The sequence below is a fragment of the Ahaetulla prasina genome, chromosome 1 (genome assembly GCF_028640845.1).
Source record: "Ahaetulla prasina isolate Xishuangbanna chromosome 1, ASM2864084v1, whole genome shotgun sequence".
In the NCBI taxonomy this organism is placed as follows: domain Eukaryota; kingdom Metazoa; phylum Chordata; class Lepidosauria; order Squamata; family Colubridae; genus Ahaetulla; species Ahaetulla prasina.
In genome coordinates, this window is record NC_080539.1 from 117107922 (window position 1) to 117127216 (window position 19295).

Consider the following 19295-nt stretch of genomic DNA (forward strand, 5'->3'; position numbering starts at 1 on the left):
TCCAGTTGTTTTGGGATTGCTCCCAAGGAATCTATTACTATTGGTACTACCTTCATTTATTATTATTATTATGGTTGGTCACACAGTTAGAAGATATTTAGATTAGAACTGGCATTTATATCAATCTATAAAGTCCTTTCTCAGGCTTTGATATAGGCAGATGTTGTTGGAAGATGATGATGTTAAATGTATTGTGGCCACCTAACCTAAAGGACTGGGCATCTTACAATATATAAAAAATACACAGTTAAAACAGTTAAAAACATAACAGCATTACTACTTAATATGCTTTTTACACATTTAATGAAACATTTCTGCCTACCTGCAATAGGTGGGCCAACTGTCATTGGTATAGACATCAAGCCCAAAAGGAATCCAATTGCTTCAGAAACATGATGTGCACCAACTAACTCAAAAGCAATGGGTGCCATGATACAAATGAAGCATCCATCAAAAAGGCCCATGATAAGGCAGACAACAATAAGAGCTTCAAAGGATTTGCATAACGGGATCATCATAGACATCAGGCCAATTAACAAAAAGGATATCACCTGTAGAATAGAATAAAATAGAATTTTTTATTGGCCAAGTGTGATTGGACACACAAGGAATTTGTCTTGGTGCATAGGCTCTCAGTGTACATAAAAGAAAAGATACCCTCATCAAGGTACAAGAGGAAAACAAGAGGAAAGGAAATGGTGAAAAACAGCAAAGGGATTCTATTATTGTATCCATGACAAATGATTTTTTTCCCACCAAAAATTAATAAAAGTTTTTTCCACCTAGGTCAAGCCTAGATGTTCTTAAAAAAAAACAACTAAGCAAAATCTGACATAGTTATACTTAAATTCTTTATATTCTTCAATTCAAGGAAATCCCAAAGTAGTAAAGTAAACTAGGAAGATCATTATAACTGCTACTATAAAGAAAGTAATAGCAAACCCCTTTTTTATTGTTATCAAGAAAACTAAATTGATGTGTCTATATAGTCATCCTATTTGACTTAGGAATGTGTCCTTTTATCTAATTGTGTCTACTTGCTGATAGAAAGTTCTTCCATCAATGGATTGGGATATCCATTGATGGAAGATACAAAGTAGATGATTTTCACATTTCTTTTTTCTGCGCAAACCCCTCCAACAACTTTCAATGTGTTCTCCAGATGCCTCAGAGCATCTCTGGAAGATTGCATGTGGATTGCCAGAGAAAGAGAAATTAATTAGCATTTACTCTTTTTTCCCCCCCATGAAAGCCAGTATTGGACCAAAAGGCCTCCTACAAGTTGAGGGACATCATTAAAAACATATTTATTGTAAGGTGTCCAAATTACTTTATAATATGCAGCACTACTGTTACAAAAACATGGCATAACTCTATGATGTTTTTGAGGTCTAGTCCCTTCTTAGACATGAAAGCCGGCTGGGTGACTGGGCCAGTCACTCTCTCTCAGCCTGACCCACCTCACAGGATTATTCTTGTGAGGAAAATAGAGGAGGAAGGAGCATTAGGTATGTCTGCTGATTTGAGTTATTTATAAAAATAAATGTGGGATACAAGTGGTCCTTGTTTAATAACCAGTCTCTTAGCAACCATCCACAGTTATAATAAACCACCCCAGAGCTACTTATGACTCGATTCCAGAATTCTGATGGCCGCACGCACTCCCTCCCACCATGATTGCATTTAGGATGCTTGGAAACCAGCTCACATTTAAAGCTATGTGCCATACCCTGCAGTCACAATTTTTACTTTTTTTTTTTTTTTGCTGGTTTCTGGTGTTTACTTCCAATTTCCCAAAAAAAAAAATATATGAAGAAAATCACTTCACATAACAACCGTGATATTCGCCACTGCCGAAAAGACTGTAAAATTGGGTGTGGTGATGTGGTGATCTGCTTAACAACTAACATGTCTTATGACTGTAATTCCAAGCTCAATTATGGTTATAAGTCAAGGACTCTGTTTCTGTATGGGTGATGTAAATAAATCACATGGAACAATTGTGAGAATCCATCCAGATGTCTGGCCTGCAACATCATTCAAGTGCAGGACATCCATCCCTTTCCTTTGTTTCCACTGGTCCCTCCGGGTGAGAACTATTGAAGGTGAAGCTCTGTCCATGTGGAAGGTTACCAAGGCAGACTGTCCTCCTTTCAGCAGTGGGAATGTCAAAACATTATCCGCAAGAAATGTTGTAATAGATGAGGTTCAAAGTTGGAAAACCATCAATTTCAAGAAGGGTGTGCCATTTCCTTTGAATAAGTTAAATTCCCTCAAAAAAGGCAAGGAAGCCATTTGGAAATGCTCTTAGACTCCGCAGTTTTACTAGAAGTTCAAATGGCCATGGCCACATGGCCAGGGAACTTTTTTTTCCATTCATAGCTGTTTTGGTAACTGGATTTTCCCTAGAAAAAAACCAGGACTTGCCTTAGTGATTTATGCTGTGGCTTACTGTATGTTTTTTTTCTTTTAAGACTGGATTGCCAAAATATGTTCTTTGTGAGGCTGCCTTGAAAGATATTTTAGACTGTTTAGGTAGAGAATGTAGAAGGCTGCCTATGGAAACTTGGCAAATGCAACATGTTACACTTAAACTGTAAACTGTTATTAGTTGAGTCCAATTTAAAAACCTGCTTTTAGCCTCCTCAGGCCTAAATAGACTATATGAACATCTGCCTAATCCATTCAGGCGCACTCCTCTCAAACACAGAACCAGCCCATCATTAAGAGAGGGCTTCTTAACATTTCAGACTGTCAAGATCTTAATTCCTTAAATATTTCAAGAATGTTTCATTTTCTTTTGTTTAATAATAAGATTCCATTACATTGTTTGTTCAAATACTCTATGAGAGTATTAAATCCTGAAAAGCACTTTATTTATCTTAGAAGTAATGGCTGTCATAATGATAAGGATAATTAATACACCAGTAATTTTTACTTTCCTGGGAAGTAATTATAAAAAAATAATCTCTCCACTTCCCTTGAATCAGTCTCAACTCCTGTTAACTGGTCACATCCAGACATGATTTGCTCTCACCTTGTCTTGGGTTGCTTACCATAATATCCTGGTTTGGTCTAATAATTGGATATATCCTGGCAGTTTCCATTTAAGTTCTAAGCAAGTGTGATCTTGTTTAGCATTCTCAAGATTAGTTATGGTCAGCTAAATGCTGCCACCCGATGTGACCACAACAGCATTAAAAGAATGAGAATAATTTTTGCTGAACTCATCCAAACCTAACATCCTGCCCAAGCAGCATGCCAGCTCAAGTTCAGTATTCTGTCCATTGCCCCATATTGTTTCTTGTAAGTTTTATATCTTTCGGATAAAGTAAGCATTCCTATGTTTTATTTTGTTTTTTAAGAAAACACTTTATACATTACATATGAAATGTGTGCTGTGCTAATATTAAGATATTGGGTTTCAAAATTTCTTCTAGGCAACGAGTTAGTCATTGTTGATCTAATCTTCTTTTGCTTATATCCTAGCACTGAAACAAATTAAAAACTTCAAATGAAAAACAGTGAATGCCTTCTTCCTGTTAGGTGAAACTGCATTTGAGCAAATGTTTACTCAGCCTTGAAAAGTGGAATAAAAGGGATCAACTTAATGACTTTCTTACATATGATTTTGCTGGGGTATAAATATAAAAATAAGTATTTACATTTCTATTACACTTTCTATGGGAAAAAGACTTCAACAGAAACTACTGCTGCATTTCGTTGCTCCATCACACACACACACACACACACACACACACACACACACACACACACACACATATATATTGGCAAAGGCAGATCTCGCCATGACAGGAACCACAATGAATCTCACCTGACCCTGGACTGGAGAAATCCAAATCACATGTTTGACATTTCCCCAATTCCTGTATCCACAAAGACATGCAGGGCATTCACTGTTTTTTTCAGCATTGTTTTAAACTAAACTAGTATTATCTGTAAACTTATGTAAATGGTTACAAGATAGGTATAAAAGTCTCTCTGCAGCCTGAAATCTGAGTCTTTCGTCTCTTTAGTTCTCTTGCTCTTTCCAGAAATGGGATAGTAAAGTTAGTAACATGGATTGAATGAAAGCTTAGACATTAACACAAATATTTTCAGTTATTTTCTAGAATATGTAGGAAAGATCCTTTCCTATGTTCTATGGAGCAAGTATTCCTTATTGTTCTGAAAATTCTGAACAATATTTGTAAATGTTGGTCCTGCAAGTAATATTTGGGAGGCTTCTGTCCCATTAATTTCTTATCCCAGTTTGGTAAGTACAATGGTTGAGAGAGTTCTTGCCGTGATGATAAATTTAGTTGGAGTCATGACAAGAACAGGCCTAATGCAGAATACGATTAGAAAGAAAGGACAGAAATCGGATGTCATCTGATATTCAGAATCTGTCCTTCCCTTGAATAAAAGCTTATCATTTGCAATCCATTAACTAATCTTAAACGTCACAGTATATGTGAAACTATAGAAGACTACTGCAGCTATGAAGTATACTATATTTACTCTTTGAGCTAGGTTAGGCTATATATGTATAGTTATTTCAATGTTCATTCTGAACAACTTTCTTTAAGAAGTGCTTCTTTAAGAAGTTACTTTAAAACAGTCAATACTATGTCTCTAGAAAAGAGAATATTTTGCCAAGGTTTGTCCCATCTGAATTGATTGGGGCATATTGGCCAAAGTCTGCAACATCACTGGTGCCAAGTACCAAGTGTTTACTTGATATTACTATTTGTGACCTTTTAAGAAATTCCTTATATAGATAAGCAGCGAGCAGCTATAAAAAACAACAGCCAAGTAACCACTCAATCCTTTAAAAAAGTTAAACTCACACAATGAAATATTCATATTCCAAACTTCAGGTTTTGCTCTTGCCTAAACAAATGTAGCATTGTAATTGTCCCAAAGGTGCTTTTTTCAGGAGGTAACTGGACTTTTTCTTTGAAGACGTTTCACTTCTCATCCAAGAAGCTTCTTCAACTCTGACAGAATAGTGGGGAAATGGAAGGATTTCTTCCTTCCTTGCAGACAGCTGGTCATTTGCATCCTTTTAGAGCAGGGGTGTCAAACTCAATTTCATTGAGGGTCGCATTAGGGCTGTGGTTGACCTCAGTGGGCCAGGCGTGCATGGCTGACTGGGTGGGCGTGGTCAATTGGGTGGGCATTGCCAGCTTGACACCACTCATTGGACGTGGCTGACTGGGTTGGTATGGCCAGCTTGATGCCACTGTCCAAACTGCAGGCATATTTCCTCTTCGCACTGGGCGGACTCGGCCAAAGTCACACTGGCCGATGTTTCTTCTTCGTATTGGGTAGACCTGGCCAAATCCGACCACATTGCAGGCCAGATCCAGCCCACGGGCCTTGTGTTTGACACCCCTGTTATAGAGGGTTGTTGAAGCATTTGGAGGTTTATCTGTGTTCTCAGGGTCACCTGAGTAGTTCTCTTGATTCCTGTAATCTGCAGTTCCTTTCAGGAGCACTAGTCAGATGACCATGAGGACACAGATAAACCTCCAAGTGCTTCAACTATCTTCTAAAAGGATATAAATAACCAGCTGTCTGCAAGGAATATAAATCCTCCCATTCCCCACTATCCTGTCAGAGCTGAAGAAGCTTCTTGGATGAGAAGTGAAATGTCTTCAAAGAAAAAACAAGAAAGCCCAGTTGTCTCCTGAAACAGTACCTTTAGGACAATCATGACCTGGATGATTGAGAATCTCTACAGACTTTTAGCGTAGTAATTGTATACATCAAGATACAATGTTTGATTGAAAATACATGACATCTGACAATATCTCTGCCAATTTTCAAGATTCAGTATTTAATATCTATAGATTTAAATATTTAAAACTGTGCTATTGATGTAACATGCTATTTTCAGCAGTACTTCATGGATATTATTGATGAGAACTATGCCTATACAAAACTATCTCAGATCTCCTGGACCGTTCTTGTGCCTCTAAATACTTATCAGCAGTTCAGTAGTCTTTAGATGCCGGACATAATTCTGCAAAAGTTATGCACATCTGAAAATATTAAGGGTAGCAAATACAGAAAAAAAAATCCACAAAAAGGTTCATATTTTTGGCCTGAAACATCTAGAAATATATTATTAATATATTTTCTATTGATAATTTAGCAGTACCTGTAGATAAACCTTTTTTGCACCAGGAATATAATCTGCAATTCTGCCAAAGACCAGTCGACCAATTCCTGAAGTAATGCCAAGACAAAGCAGAAGTGTCACATCTGGAACATGTTCACCAATACGTTCTTTCACGTGGTTTAGCTATTCGGAAGGAGGAAAAATTGGATTTTAATATAACAAAAAATCTAACACATAATACTTTAGTAAAATCAGCCATTTTTAAAAATTTTAATTTATACACATTGTTTAAACAATCATATCTCAGCTTTATAAATTTGTTTGTAAATGTTTCTCTTTTGTTCTTCTGTTTGTGATGCAACCAATGAAATTTAGAACCAGCTTCAAATTATGACTTAGCTTTGCACTGTAGCCAGTCATAACATCCTACCCTGACTAATTAGAGATTTCTTAGTTTAATAACAGCCCATATAAATAGGCAAACAAATAAATAATACTCATTAATAAAGTACTTGTTTATATCTCAACTTAGTAAACCAAGATAAGGTTGAAAAGGATGTAGCTATGTTGTTCTCATTTATAAAAATCACAGAACCAAATCACAACAGATACAGTATCTCTATATACAAATGTAACTAACCCACATTGAATTCATTTTCCCTATTGTAATTACAAGTTGATTGGTTTAAATCATATAATTACCAGACTTGAACTTATAAGAAGTGGAAAAAGCGTTAAAAACAAGTCTTACAGCTAGACTTCGTAACCCTTATAATCAAAAGTTCAAGTAATAAGAAAAGCAGCTATGAACTGCTGCCATATTTGCAGAACGTCTTCCATGAACCAACATCTAATCAATGATAATTCTAATAGAATCATTTGTAAGCTGGAAAAATACAAGTAATTCAGTGAAGGTTCCACTCTGTGTTATTCTGCATAATTATGGTACTAATCAAATTTTTACTGGGCAAATGTGTGAAAGGAAAGATGAACGCCGGGTTCTTATTCAGCACCTGTGTCAGAGAGACTGGCTGAGCCAAGGGGAAGAGTCAAGCAGGGAATTAGTCTGGAATCCTTATGTAGGCACAGGAGGGCAAGGTCTGACAGCTCCACACATACACACTTGAATGCCACTGAACCTTATCTAGTCTTTTCTAACTGCAGACTGCCAGGCTGGGAAGATTCCTGTGAAATAGGCTTGAGCAATAAAGTAGCTAATTGAACTCTTCACATATGGATCTTATTGTTCACACCTGATAACCTGCTAATTCATGAGAATCAAATTGTTTTTGTTCAATAAAGGCAGGAATATGTTCAGAAAAATAAACAAGGTCAACACTATGCATAGGTATAAACACTTTATAAAAGAAAAATATCTAAATGTTAAACTTACGAGTATCAAAAGAATCAAGAAAATGTGAAATTATTCTTAAATATTGCACGAGTTTAAATTTAAGGGACCAAAATTAAAAATAGGAAAGAATAATACTGCATGTATCACAAATTATTGGTCATTTCAGGCAAAAAGAAGACCTTCAAAGCTATATAAACAAAATAACAGAATTCTCATTCATCTCACAAACTCATTTAACTGAAAGGTTTAAGAGACTAATCAATAAACCCCACTGATAAAAATTATTTTTCAAATGTTCATTTTTCTCCATACTATTTTGATTTTTTTTTTAAAAAGAAAACCCTCTGTAAAAGCTCAAAGTTTTAGATTATAACAGCTTTATAAAACATAGTAATGTGGTTGAAAAGTAGATCTGTTAATATGTAAACATGCAAACAACTCTTTTTTGAAACAGTAAGAAATTCATTTAATTCTTTGATACTACAGGAGAAATTAAACACTAATGTTCTTAATATTTACAGGAAGAAGTGATCTATAGTACTAAAGGACAGTATTTTCTTTCCTTTTTTTCTTTCATAAATGAACCATCTGGTGCAAATCATAGGACACCTGAAGTCTTTTCCACTGCTTAGTTGAGAAGCTCTTTACTCAATCTTAAGTCTGCAGAAAAATGAATTGGCATGAAATTGGCTACCTAACTGCTAATACTTATTTTGCTTCAGTTTCTTCTTTCACAAGTCAATTTAGAGCTCCCTCTAAATGATAAGTGACAAAAATCTTGCTAGATGTTACCTACTTTTCAGATATCACTGAGGAGAGTATCAGAATACAATACAGGAGGAAACATTACTTCATAACTCAGGATGACTTAAGCCTGTCTCACTTATGGGCTGTGCCAGGATGAAAGTAATCTCATTAGAATGCAGAAGAAAAAAAAGATATTGCCGAGATATGGTAAGGTGCACCTGGATAAAGAGATACACAGTTGCAATTTAGGAACACCAATTCAATATTCTAAGAAACCTGAGCAAAATCTGAAAGCTATAAATGCTTATGAGCAAGGGAGCTCTGACTATCTTGACATGTACTTCTATATTCCTTGCTTTTGGATATACTGAGAATAAACACCTGAATTGAAAGCATTTCAAACTTATTTCAGAGAATGTTTTCCAAATAAATGTTCTCATGAATACCATGTCAAAACTGAATATGACTTCAGCTATAAGCTATTCTGATGTCCTTCAGGAAGAATTTAATGGTCTGGCAGGCTCTTCCACCAGAACCTGGGCCCAAATTATTTGTGAACCCTGTGGTATGCTATGTGTTCTTACAATGTTGCATCCCTTCAATTGGTTGTCTATTATATGTGTGTGTGTTAATGTTTCATTATGTTCCCCACTGATTATATATTCCCTCAGAGCTGTATGACAATTAGATGACCTACAAAGCCAACTAATAAATAAATAAACCATTGTCAAAATCATTGGATTATCTTGCACCAGATGATACTCTCACATTCTAATCTACTTCATGTAACTGTTGTCAAGGTGAAATGGGATCACACCTCCCAGAACTATTTTGAGAAAATATTAACAAAACAAATTCAAAAGAGCTATTTAGAACAGTGGTCACCAACCATTGGTCTGTGGACCACTGGTGGTCTGTGAGAAAATTTTGGTGGTCCACAGAAAAATGATTTGCATTTTTATATTGCACTAAATACTATTTATCTTTTTAAAAAATTCGTATTAGTGGTCTGCGGAATTTAAAATTATGAATTTAGTGGTCCCTGAGATCCGAAAGGTTGGTGACTCCTGATTCAGAACTACTTAGATTAGTAAGACTCAGTCTGCTCTAAAATGCATTTTTAAATGCCAAAGGAAAGCAGCACAAAAGACCTGCATTTGGAGAAAATTTGATCTGTTTGTCTTTCTATTGATCTGTCTACCTAGTATACCAAAAGTAGGCCCCATAGACAATTTTATAAATTATATTAAATATTCAAATATTTTCTCCAGAACACATCTTTAGTCGTTTGAATTCAAAAATTCCAAAGTACAGTACAGTACGCTACAGTAGCATGTTATATTGTAATTGACCTATGGGAATCTGACATCTGTCTGTCTGTCTGTCTGTCTGTCTGTCTGTCTGTCTGTCTATCATCCATCTATTCTATCTGTGTTATTGTGACCCTCTGAAAACTTAAAATAGCAGGTTCAGGAAAAAGGTTGGGCATAATGTTCTGTTAATTATCCTGCCTGCCTCATATATCTTTGCAGATATTATCTTTGAAATAAAGATGCTCATAATCCACAATAAATTAAAAATTTATAGACATGTATTTTAAAGACAAACACAAATAAATATCATGTTTTCTTATTTATATAGAAAGCAGACAAAACAGAAATAATCCCTCCCTTCCCCCCCCCAAAAAAAAAGATGATAAAATTTATACCATCTTATGGGACATGGCTGGTAACATATATGAACTTCAATATAAGTCTTTCAACCATTTGAAATGAAGTTACCTGAGAGTTACCTCTCAGAATGCAAACTACCTTCTAAAGAAGTTAAAATAACTTTTGTGAAATAAGAAAAGGAGTGCCCCATCTTTTATTCTCTCTTTATCTGACTGCCTCTGTGTTAACTTCTGGCATCTGTGACCTCAACAGCAAGGCCTAAATGGCCTTTTATTTATCTCATTCATTCATTAGAGTTGTTGGTACTCTGATGCTTGACTCAATAACTTTACACTCCTGCTCTGAAAAAAGTGTTGGAGTTGCATCTTTACACCTTATTTCTATTATTAAAAAAAAAAAACAGTCACATACCACCAGCAATTTTTGGTTAACTTTTATCAAATGCTTACCCAGTAAACGGTATTAAAGATACAATAGATATAATATAGTTTAAATTTTTATCACATGAGGATTGCCTTTGATACAGGAGTAAATCAAATACTTCTGCTGACTTGGGAGAAGGAATCTTGTTTTTTTTCTTTTTTGCTCAGAGCAAAATAGTCCTATTCAAAAATCAGTCAAGCTGGGTACATGCCATCTCAATAATGCTCAAAATGTAACTATTTTTGTTGTTTCAACCCTGAAACAAAACTAACTGAACAAGCGTTTTTTGTTTTGAACTTCAAAAGTTTGAAACAACTCGCTTGAAAGCTGTTTCCTATGACTCAATACTCAAAATGTCAGTATTTGAAATGGTCAGATTTTGTTCTGAAAGCAAGGAATGCACACAAGTCTCCTTTGAGCTTGGAACACCTTAAAAGCTTTGTGCTAAACACATTTTGCATGATTCTATAGAAGAATAAAGGTCTCATTATTCACAAGAGACACAGGTTTCTACCAAAGGTTTCTACTTCTTTTCTTTCTCTAAAAAGAATGTGTCTTTAAGTGGTTCTTCCCTTCTCATCACAGGTAGGACATGCAGAAGCTATAAGTCTATTCACTTTTCCTTTTTAAAGTTAAATATATACTTTAATGCCACAATTAAAGAAAAAAATGCTGGTGCTGATGTGGTAAATACATGAGACAAGGCATTTCATTTAAATTTCATTTAAATATTTCATCTTGACAGGCAAGATACTGAATAATGTGAATACACAATGGAGGATGGTACGATTCATTATTGGGAGAAAAAAGAATGAATTATATAAATATATAAATTATAAATATATTGAAATATATACATTGGGAGCAAAAAAAATCACCTTGTAGAGAAATAGCCAACACAAAACAATGCTTCTTCCCATATATTTCTACTGGAGCTTTTCATGAAGGCCCTGCTCCAAGCATTCGTGCAGACTGAAAAATGTTGGATAGTTATTTTGGAGCAGGGGATGCAGTGGCTCAGTGGGTTATAATGATGCTGGAGATGGTCTTTGCTCCAGCGGTTTGAGCCCTAGCACTGCATGGCAGGGTGAATATCGTGGGAATTCTTAGAAAGCCTCTGTTCTAAGGAAATATGTACAAGAAAGTAAATGGTGACTAATAATTATAATATTTGATCACCACTTTTGCCTGCTGTAAAGACTACGGTAGTATGGAAACAGATTATTCCTTCCAGTTTCACTAGAGAGAGGGGGAGAGAGAGAGAGAGAAAGAGAGAGAGAGAGAGAGAGAGAGAGAGGGAGAGCGCAGTGAATCACAATTAAAAAGGATTAAATAGAGCAAACATAAATACTGCGAAGCAAATGTTCCTAAATGCAAAGATATAGCAAATACAATGCTGTTAAAGGGGAAGAGGGGGTGAAGCACTAACCTGCACTGTCAAATTGCAGCAGAAGTTGAAATCTGAAGGAAAATAAATGTAAAGATTAGGAAAGCAAGTTAAGCACATAAGAGTCATGGAAGTTTGGGGCCTTACATAAAAATCAAGATCACACTTCAGTGCACAAGTAGCATATTAAATTTGGACAGAGAAAGTTAATGAAAAAGAAGCACAGTGTGGAGACAAAGAGAACAGAAATAAAGATAGGAGAAAGATGATGGGAGATTTAATTAGGGTTAATATTTATAGAGAATAATCCTGAAAATACTACCATTTGATTCATATATAATTGAAAAACACAAAACAATATCTTTAAAGCAGTTAGTTGCTGTCAAGGCAAATAAGCAAACAAAAATGGCTCAAAAAACAATTAAATAACATAAGCCGGAATTCAATTATAAGTGAATGGTAATATTTGCATAAGTCAATTGATATAAAGGAGCATAAAAAAACCACAACTGCATTTTGCCCTTGAGGTTGTATGGGGGGGAAAATGAGAAATTTGCAGTGATGCCATTCGATCCCTGTATATTTGTTTCTTTCAAATTTGACTTACTCAAATTATTACCAAATATATAGGGGAAAAAAGTACTGATGACACTTATTTGAAGCTGATAATGACAGTTGGGGGCATCCCTATTAATGTTAAAGAAGGTTTCTGCAATTCTCGCCTCAATCTGCAGCTCTCATAGCATATTTGTTCTGCTATCAATGAACTACTCCAAATGCCAAGATGATCTTGAATTATGCATATCCTGACTTACTTTTACCCTAAACTAGAGTTACTCAATCACAAGTGAACTTTGGCCTGTTTGGTCTTTGGCCTATACCTCTTTTTCCAACATTTGATTTTGGGGACATTCTCCTACAATTACCATTACTCTTCATTTACAATGATTTACCAGCTACCAACCAGAGTTGGAAGGGACCTTGGAGGCCTTCTAGTGCAACCCCCTGCCCAGGCAGGAAACCCTACACCATCTCAGTCAGATGGTTATCCAACATTTTCTTAAAAATTTCCAGTGTTGGAGCATCACAACTTCTGCAGGCAAGTCGTTCCACTTATTAATTGTTCTAACTGTCAGGAAATTTCTCCTTAGTTCTAAGTTGCTTCTTTCTTTGATCAGTTTCCACCCATTGCTTCTTGTTCTACCCTCAGGTGCTTTGGAGAACAGCCCGACTCCCTCTTCTTTGTGGCAACCCCTGAGATATTGGAACACTGCTATCATGTCTCCCCTAGTCCTTCTTTTTATTAAACTAGACATACCCAGTTCCTGCAACTGTTCTTCATATGTTTTCGCCTCCAGTCCCCTAATCATCTTTGTTGCTCTTCTCTGAACTCTTTCTAGAGTCTCAACATCTTTTTTATATCGTGGCAACCAAAAATAATCATTGCCTTTTCATAACTAGAAGCAGGGGCGCAGCTGAAATCAAAACTCTTGAAAACCAGATTCCTATGTTTCTTAAGGCCTACAGTCTACATCCCTTGGCTAGTAAAGAACCTTCTGTCTGTTTCATACTTTGTAATCTTTAGTTGGACAAAATGCTGCATCATAGGATAAAACTTTGTCAACTGAGGTTTTTCAAATGGGCTAACTTTCAGAATGCTGGGATCCATTATTTCTATGGGAATGAAATCTAGTAAAAAATTTTGCTGCTTCAGTGCTACTGTGCTGTTGCTATTGAGTACTACTGCTCTGCTGCAGCAATCAGCTATAGTCACATGATCCTCATTTTCAATGTTCCCTAACAACTTCGCACAAGTTTGGAAACCCGGAAAAAACTGATACGACTGCCAACACTCATTGCCACCTTTCCACGAGCAAAGCCCTTTCTTATGGGAAGCTTTCAAAGAGAAAGTTAATGAAGAAATCGAACATCTTCCACCTTCCTCTGCACCCCATTGACCTCTAGCCCATTCCTTTGCTTCCTCCCCAACCTAGCAGCAACCACTGCCTATTGGAAAGGGCAGGGAAGGAGAGGAAGGAAGGAGAGGAAGGAAGCAAGGGAGACAAGGAAGCAAAAAGAGGGAGGGAGGGAGGGAGGAGGAAGGAAGGAAGAGGGAGGAATGAAGGTAGATTTATAAGGTGACTGCCAGCTTCCCCTAAAGGATATCAGTAGGGTAAATGACAGAAAATCAGTAGTCACTCCCATTCCCATTGGGTTTTTTTTTTACCCACCCATAATCATTCTATGTTTCTATTCACGTGAGACGGTATCTCTGAAACAATGGCACAATGGGTCACTGCTTGATCTTTTCTGGGCTTTGAAGGAACCAGAACAGGGTCTGTCTTCAGGAGGAAACCAAAATGTCTGTCAGATTGCCTGTAAATTGCTCTCCACATTGTTGAGATTCAGTGTATTTGAAACACAGGACTCAGGAACAATCGTTCATTTGAAGCACATATCACATCAAGTTGCTCTCTAGTTAGATATTTTAACTAGTTTTTATGATAATCTAGTGACAACAGCAGAAGATTATTCATCATTAAGAAACAAATTGTTCATTATTACCTATGTATCAATAAGTAACTGAAACTCCAATCTGTAGGGACTAGATAGATTAAGCACAGACCAGGCTTTTCTGACCTTATTTCATCCAAAAATGATAGCTCTGAATTGCTATTTTCATTTAACATCTAGAAGGAAGAAGATGCTTCTTGTCTGCTCTATTATAGTTTGCATTAGTTTTATTCTTGTGTTTGCAATTTTCAATAAAATTATATTTTCAAAAATAGAAGGAAGAAAATAAGTGGGCAAAAGTCTGTTTTACAAAAACACATTCCTCCAAAAAATCAACTTGAATTAGCTGATTCTTGATTATTTAGTTCTATTTTCCAATCTGAATGAGCCTTAGTACAATTATATGAAATGACATTTTTATTGTAAAGAATTATATAGGCACTAGTATATTAGCATTATATTGTATCATATAATACATTATATCACTTTTTATCAAAAGCACTCTCTCTAACCCCTATTAAAGACATTGAAAGTCCAGTTTAGAAAATGTATCTATATAATAGATTATTTCTCTTTGGATATCTGATATTATAGAGGCGTGAGTTAAGGCAATTTAAATGAATTAATCATGAGATATAAGAAAAAGTGCAATTAAATTTCTTTACACAATATCATTCACTATACACTATCTATCTTCACCACCATCCTTATTTCCACCACATCAGAGACTGAATTATATGCTGCCTTTCTTCCATCCCTATTTTTGTTTTAACATAATAACAGAGTTGGAAGGTACCTTGGAGATCTTCTAGTCCAACCCCCTGCCCAGGCAGGAAACTATACACCATTTCAGACAAATGGCTATCCAACATTTTCTTAAAAATTTCCAGTGTTGGAGCATTCACAACTTCTGCAGGCAAGTTGTTCCACTTATTGATTGTTCTAACCGTCGGGAAATTTCTCCTTAGTTCTAAGTTGCTTCTCTCCTTGATTAGTTTCCACCCATTGCTTATTGTTCTACCCTCAGGTACTTTGGAGAATAGTTTGACTCCCTCTTCTTTGTGGCTACCCCTGAGATATTGGAACACTGCTATCATGTCTCCCCTAGTCCTCCTTTTCATTAAACTAGACATACCAAGTTCCTGCAACCGTTCTTCATACGTTTTAGCCTCCAGTCCCCTAATCATCTTTGTTGTTCTTCTCTGCACTCTTTCAACATCTTTTTTACATCGTGGCAACATCTTTTTTACATCGTGGCAACCAAAACTGAATACAATATTCCAAGTGTGGCCTTACCAAGGCATTATAAAGTGGTATTAACACCGTAAGTGTTAATGGTATTAACATTAATTTAATTAACATTACCATTAAGTTAATGGTATTAACTTTATGTGTTAATGGTATTAACACTTCATGTGATCTTCATTCTATCAAGTTTTGTTTGTTTGTATTTTGGTCTTTCTCTTCTTCATCCATACATTTTTCCCTTATATCGCATTTGCAATTTAATCCTGATTCATTTGTTATCTATGCCCAAATCACCAATGTGCTCTTATACTTGCCTTTTATTTTTGCATTTTATTCATATTCATTCAACATTCATTCATTCTCAACCCTATCTCTACATTTTATTATAAACATTAAATATTTCTATTCCCACTACATTATACCAGTACTTATATTCTTCTTCTGAAAGGCCCAATTGCTTTTTCTGTACTCTCCTGTCTCATTCCCACCCATTCATGTAATCTAACAGAATAATTTTTCGCTAAATTTTGCTAGATTGCATCCATGCAGAATATTGCACATTTTCTCCAAACTCATCACTTTTTCTTCCATTCACTGGAAGGTAACATGCATCAGTTTGTTGATTCTCACTTTCACACATACCTATAACTTGTATGCAGTGGTAGGATTCAAGTAATTTAACAACCGGTTCTCTGCCCTAATAATTTCTTCCAACAACCACTTTGCCAAACTGCTCAGTAAGTTAACAACCGGTTCTCCCGAAGTGGGGCGAACTGGCTGAATCCCACCACTGCTTGTATGCCAGACTGTGACATATAATTTAGCCCTTTTACTCACAATTACACTTTTACTTCCCTGCATGGATTCATCAGCTTCATTTACAAAGTCAGACCACCTTAACTGAAGTTGTATCTTTCATTATTACCATGGCTTTAGTTATTTTGTACAACATGAGGTATTCTATATAGTGCTATATATGCTCTTCTATAAAAGATTATAGAAGATTACAATATTTTTTCCCAACTACTCTATGGGATAGATTGGGTTGAAAGCCACCCAGTCAGCTTCTGTGCTGAGGCAGGACCGGAACTCTGGTTTCCTGGTTTCTAATGCAGCACATTAAACTACTACGCAAGACAGATTACAGTACAGGGGATCTCCATTCCTTTTATCCCCATATTCCTATGACATGATCTGAGTTTAGAGCAGTGTTTCTCAATTGTGACAACTTGAAGAGGTATGGACTTCAATTCCCAGAATTCCCCAGCCAGCACAGCTGGCTGGGAAATTCTGGGAGTTGAAGTCCACACCTCTTCAAGTTGTCAAAATTGAGAAACTCTGGTTTAGAGAGAGTGTCACAATGTCATCCCATGTCCTTCCACGGCCGAAAGTGGATGAAGCTGGCCTCTACAATCCTAGCACAACAGCTTTATTACTACAACACATTGACTCATTTGAAGTTGAATATCTGGTTGTTAGTTTTTGAGTTAGTAAGCCTCCTCTGAGGCAGCCATTGAAAATTCTCACTTTCAAAACTAACTTACTAAAACTTTAACTGTCACAACCAATCTTGCCAATCTTGACTTGGCCTCTACAGAGTCAAATTAAATATATATCAGCTACCTTTAGTCTGAATTTGTGCCTGGTTCCAGTGCCTACTCTTCTATAAGCTGTTGTACCAGTTTTTCCCAACACTGAGATCTCATGTTGTGTTCACACAATGTCTGAGAAATATCCATATCCCTGCCCTCAGTCAGAATTATTCCTCTGGTGCCACAAAGTTGCTTCAAGGGGATCAAAAGAGATACACCTAGAATCATTATTCCCAAATTTACTTCTTCTCTCAACTAAGTCAGTGTAATCTTTTTTAAAAAAAGTGTCGTGCATGATGAAAAAACCTCTGTTATTTGCCTGCACAGAACAAGAAAAAACAAATGGAAAAATATTAAAAGATAAGGACACTGAAATCAAGAAACTCCCTTCCTGTGACCAGATGCAAACTCAAACAATTCTAACCGTTAATTATTCAGTATCAAGTTTTCCCACCTCAAATTTCTGGGCTTCAGAAATCACCAAACAAATTCTTTGAAGAAGTACAGGTAGTCCCTGACTTGCAACCACAACTGAACTCAAAATTTCTGTTGCTAAGCAAAAGAGTTGTTAAGTGAGTTTTGTCCCATTTTATGACCTTTCTTGCCAGAGTTGTTAAATGAATCATTGCAGTTAAGTTAATAGCACCATTCTTAAGTGAACCTTGCTTCCCCATTGGCTTTGCTTGTCAGAAGGTCACAAAAGGGATCACGCCCCAGAACACTGCAACTGCCATAAATATGAGTCAGTTGCCAAGCATCCAAATTTTGATCATATGACCATGGGAATGCTGTAATGGTCATTAGTGTAAAAAACGGTCATAAGTCACTTTTTTCAGTGTCATAATTTTGAACAGTCACTAAATGAATGGTTCTAAGTCAAGGACTACTGTAATGTCAGCAAGGTCAGATTATAGTTACCACATTTTCCAGGCATTAAAAGTATCAGCATTAAAAGTATCAGTTAAAATCTCAAGGTTTTCACTTTTTTTTCAAGCATAAAAACAGCCTAAACTGAGGAGTCCGATCTCCTGCTCTCTATCTTTGTTTTTCTCAATATTCATTGTCAGCAAAAATACAACAATAGAGATGTCCCAATGGATTCCTTTTCCTAGCTCTATCTTACCCAAGGTGATGTGAAGGGGGAGGAAGAAGTATACAAAGCAAGAGAGAGACAAAAAAGAAATACATGAATACTAAAATATGTAATTGCAGTTACATCTATAAGCTTCCAGTTCTATCATGCTACACGGGGGAATGCACAAATATAAATTTACCTTCTCGCAAAACATACAGCCAGAAAACTAGAAATTTTGGAATTGATCAACCAAAAATATTTTCCTAATATAAAGCAGAAATGAAAAAGATACAATAGATTTTCTTTAAAAAAAACAAAACCAAGGAGTTGTTTCAGAAATGTAAATTCATTAATTTCAATTTCAGAAAAACTGTATAAGTTCTAGGGATGTAAAAAAAGTTATTTTAAAATGAAATGTGAATTAACATTTTAAGTAACAAATATGAACTTGTATGTTGATTTGAAGTTTTATCACCCATCTATAAGGTTTCTTTGCCTTACTAAATTTCATCCTAGTTTCAGATGTAGGAGAACAAATCCATTCTTACCCTCCACATGTTAGAGTTGACCTTAAGATTTTTTAAATTTATCATTTGTTGTATAATATTGTAATTCTATCCTAGACAAGATGAACTGCACATAAATCTAATAAATAAATAAATTCACATGACTGTATCTCAACTAAACAGACCAAGATGTTTTGCCCCAACAAACAGTTCCTTTGCTCTTCTTTTTATAGCACCCAAACATAATGGACTTTTTATTTACTAAAAAAATAAACATGAGCTGTAGCATAATCTTAAACAGACTTCAAACTATGAAACATAACGGATAAAAAAAGAAATCATGGCTGATTGAAGATTTTCTAGTTTAACAGTAATCCCTAAAGATGGGTTTTGAGCCAGCAACTGTTTCATTCATATCTGAGCTTTTGTCTTAGGTCTTAAGCCAAGATTATGCTCTGCAAATAATTGTCTGAAGACCCCCTACCCCAGTTTAATATAGCTTTTTACACAAATTAAATAAAGTGAAGGAAATGAAGAAATCTTAACTGGTCTTTTGTTAAAAAGAACATTTTTTTAAAAAAAGCTAAGTATTTTAACATAAAGTTTATTATATTTACTTATGTAAGCAATAAATATAAAAACAGAAAGA

At 35.7% G+C, this 19295-nt stretch overlaps 1 protein-coding gene and 1 long non-coding RNA gene across 2 annotated transcripts in view; both read right to left on the bottom strand.

The window, feature by feature from the left end:
* Positions 1-19295, bottom strand: part of SLC16A10 (solute carrier family 16 member 10) — a 53036-nt gene that overhangs the window by 6159 nt on the left and 27582 nt on the right. The window contains exons 4-5 of the mRNA XM_058173910.1: positions 6167-6310; positions 323-551 (exon numbers count right to left, since the gene is read on the bottom strand). Coding sequence (XP_058029893.1) covers positions 323-551; positions 6167-6310 — 373 coding nt within the window. The remainder of the gene's footprint in view (positions 1-322; positions 552-6166; positions 6311-19295) is intronic.
* On the bottom strand, positions 11492-19291 carry LOC131193582 (uncharacterized). The gene is made up of 3 exons (XR_009153951.1): positions 18340-19291; positions 11754-11785; positions 11492-11563 (listed from the first exon to the last, which is right to left on the bottom strand). It is a non-coding gene; the product is annotated as an uncharacterized LOC131193582 (long non-coding RNA).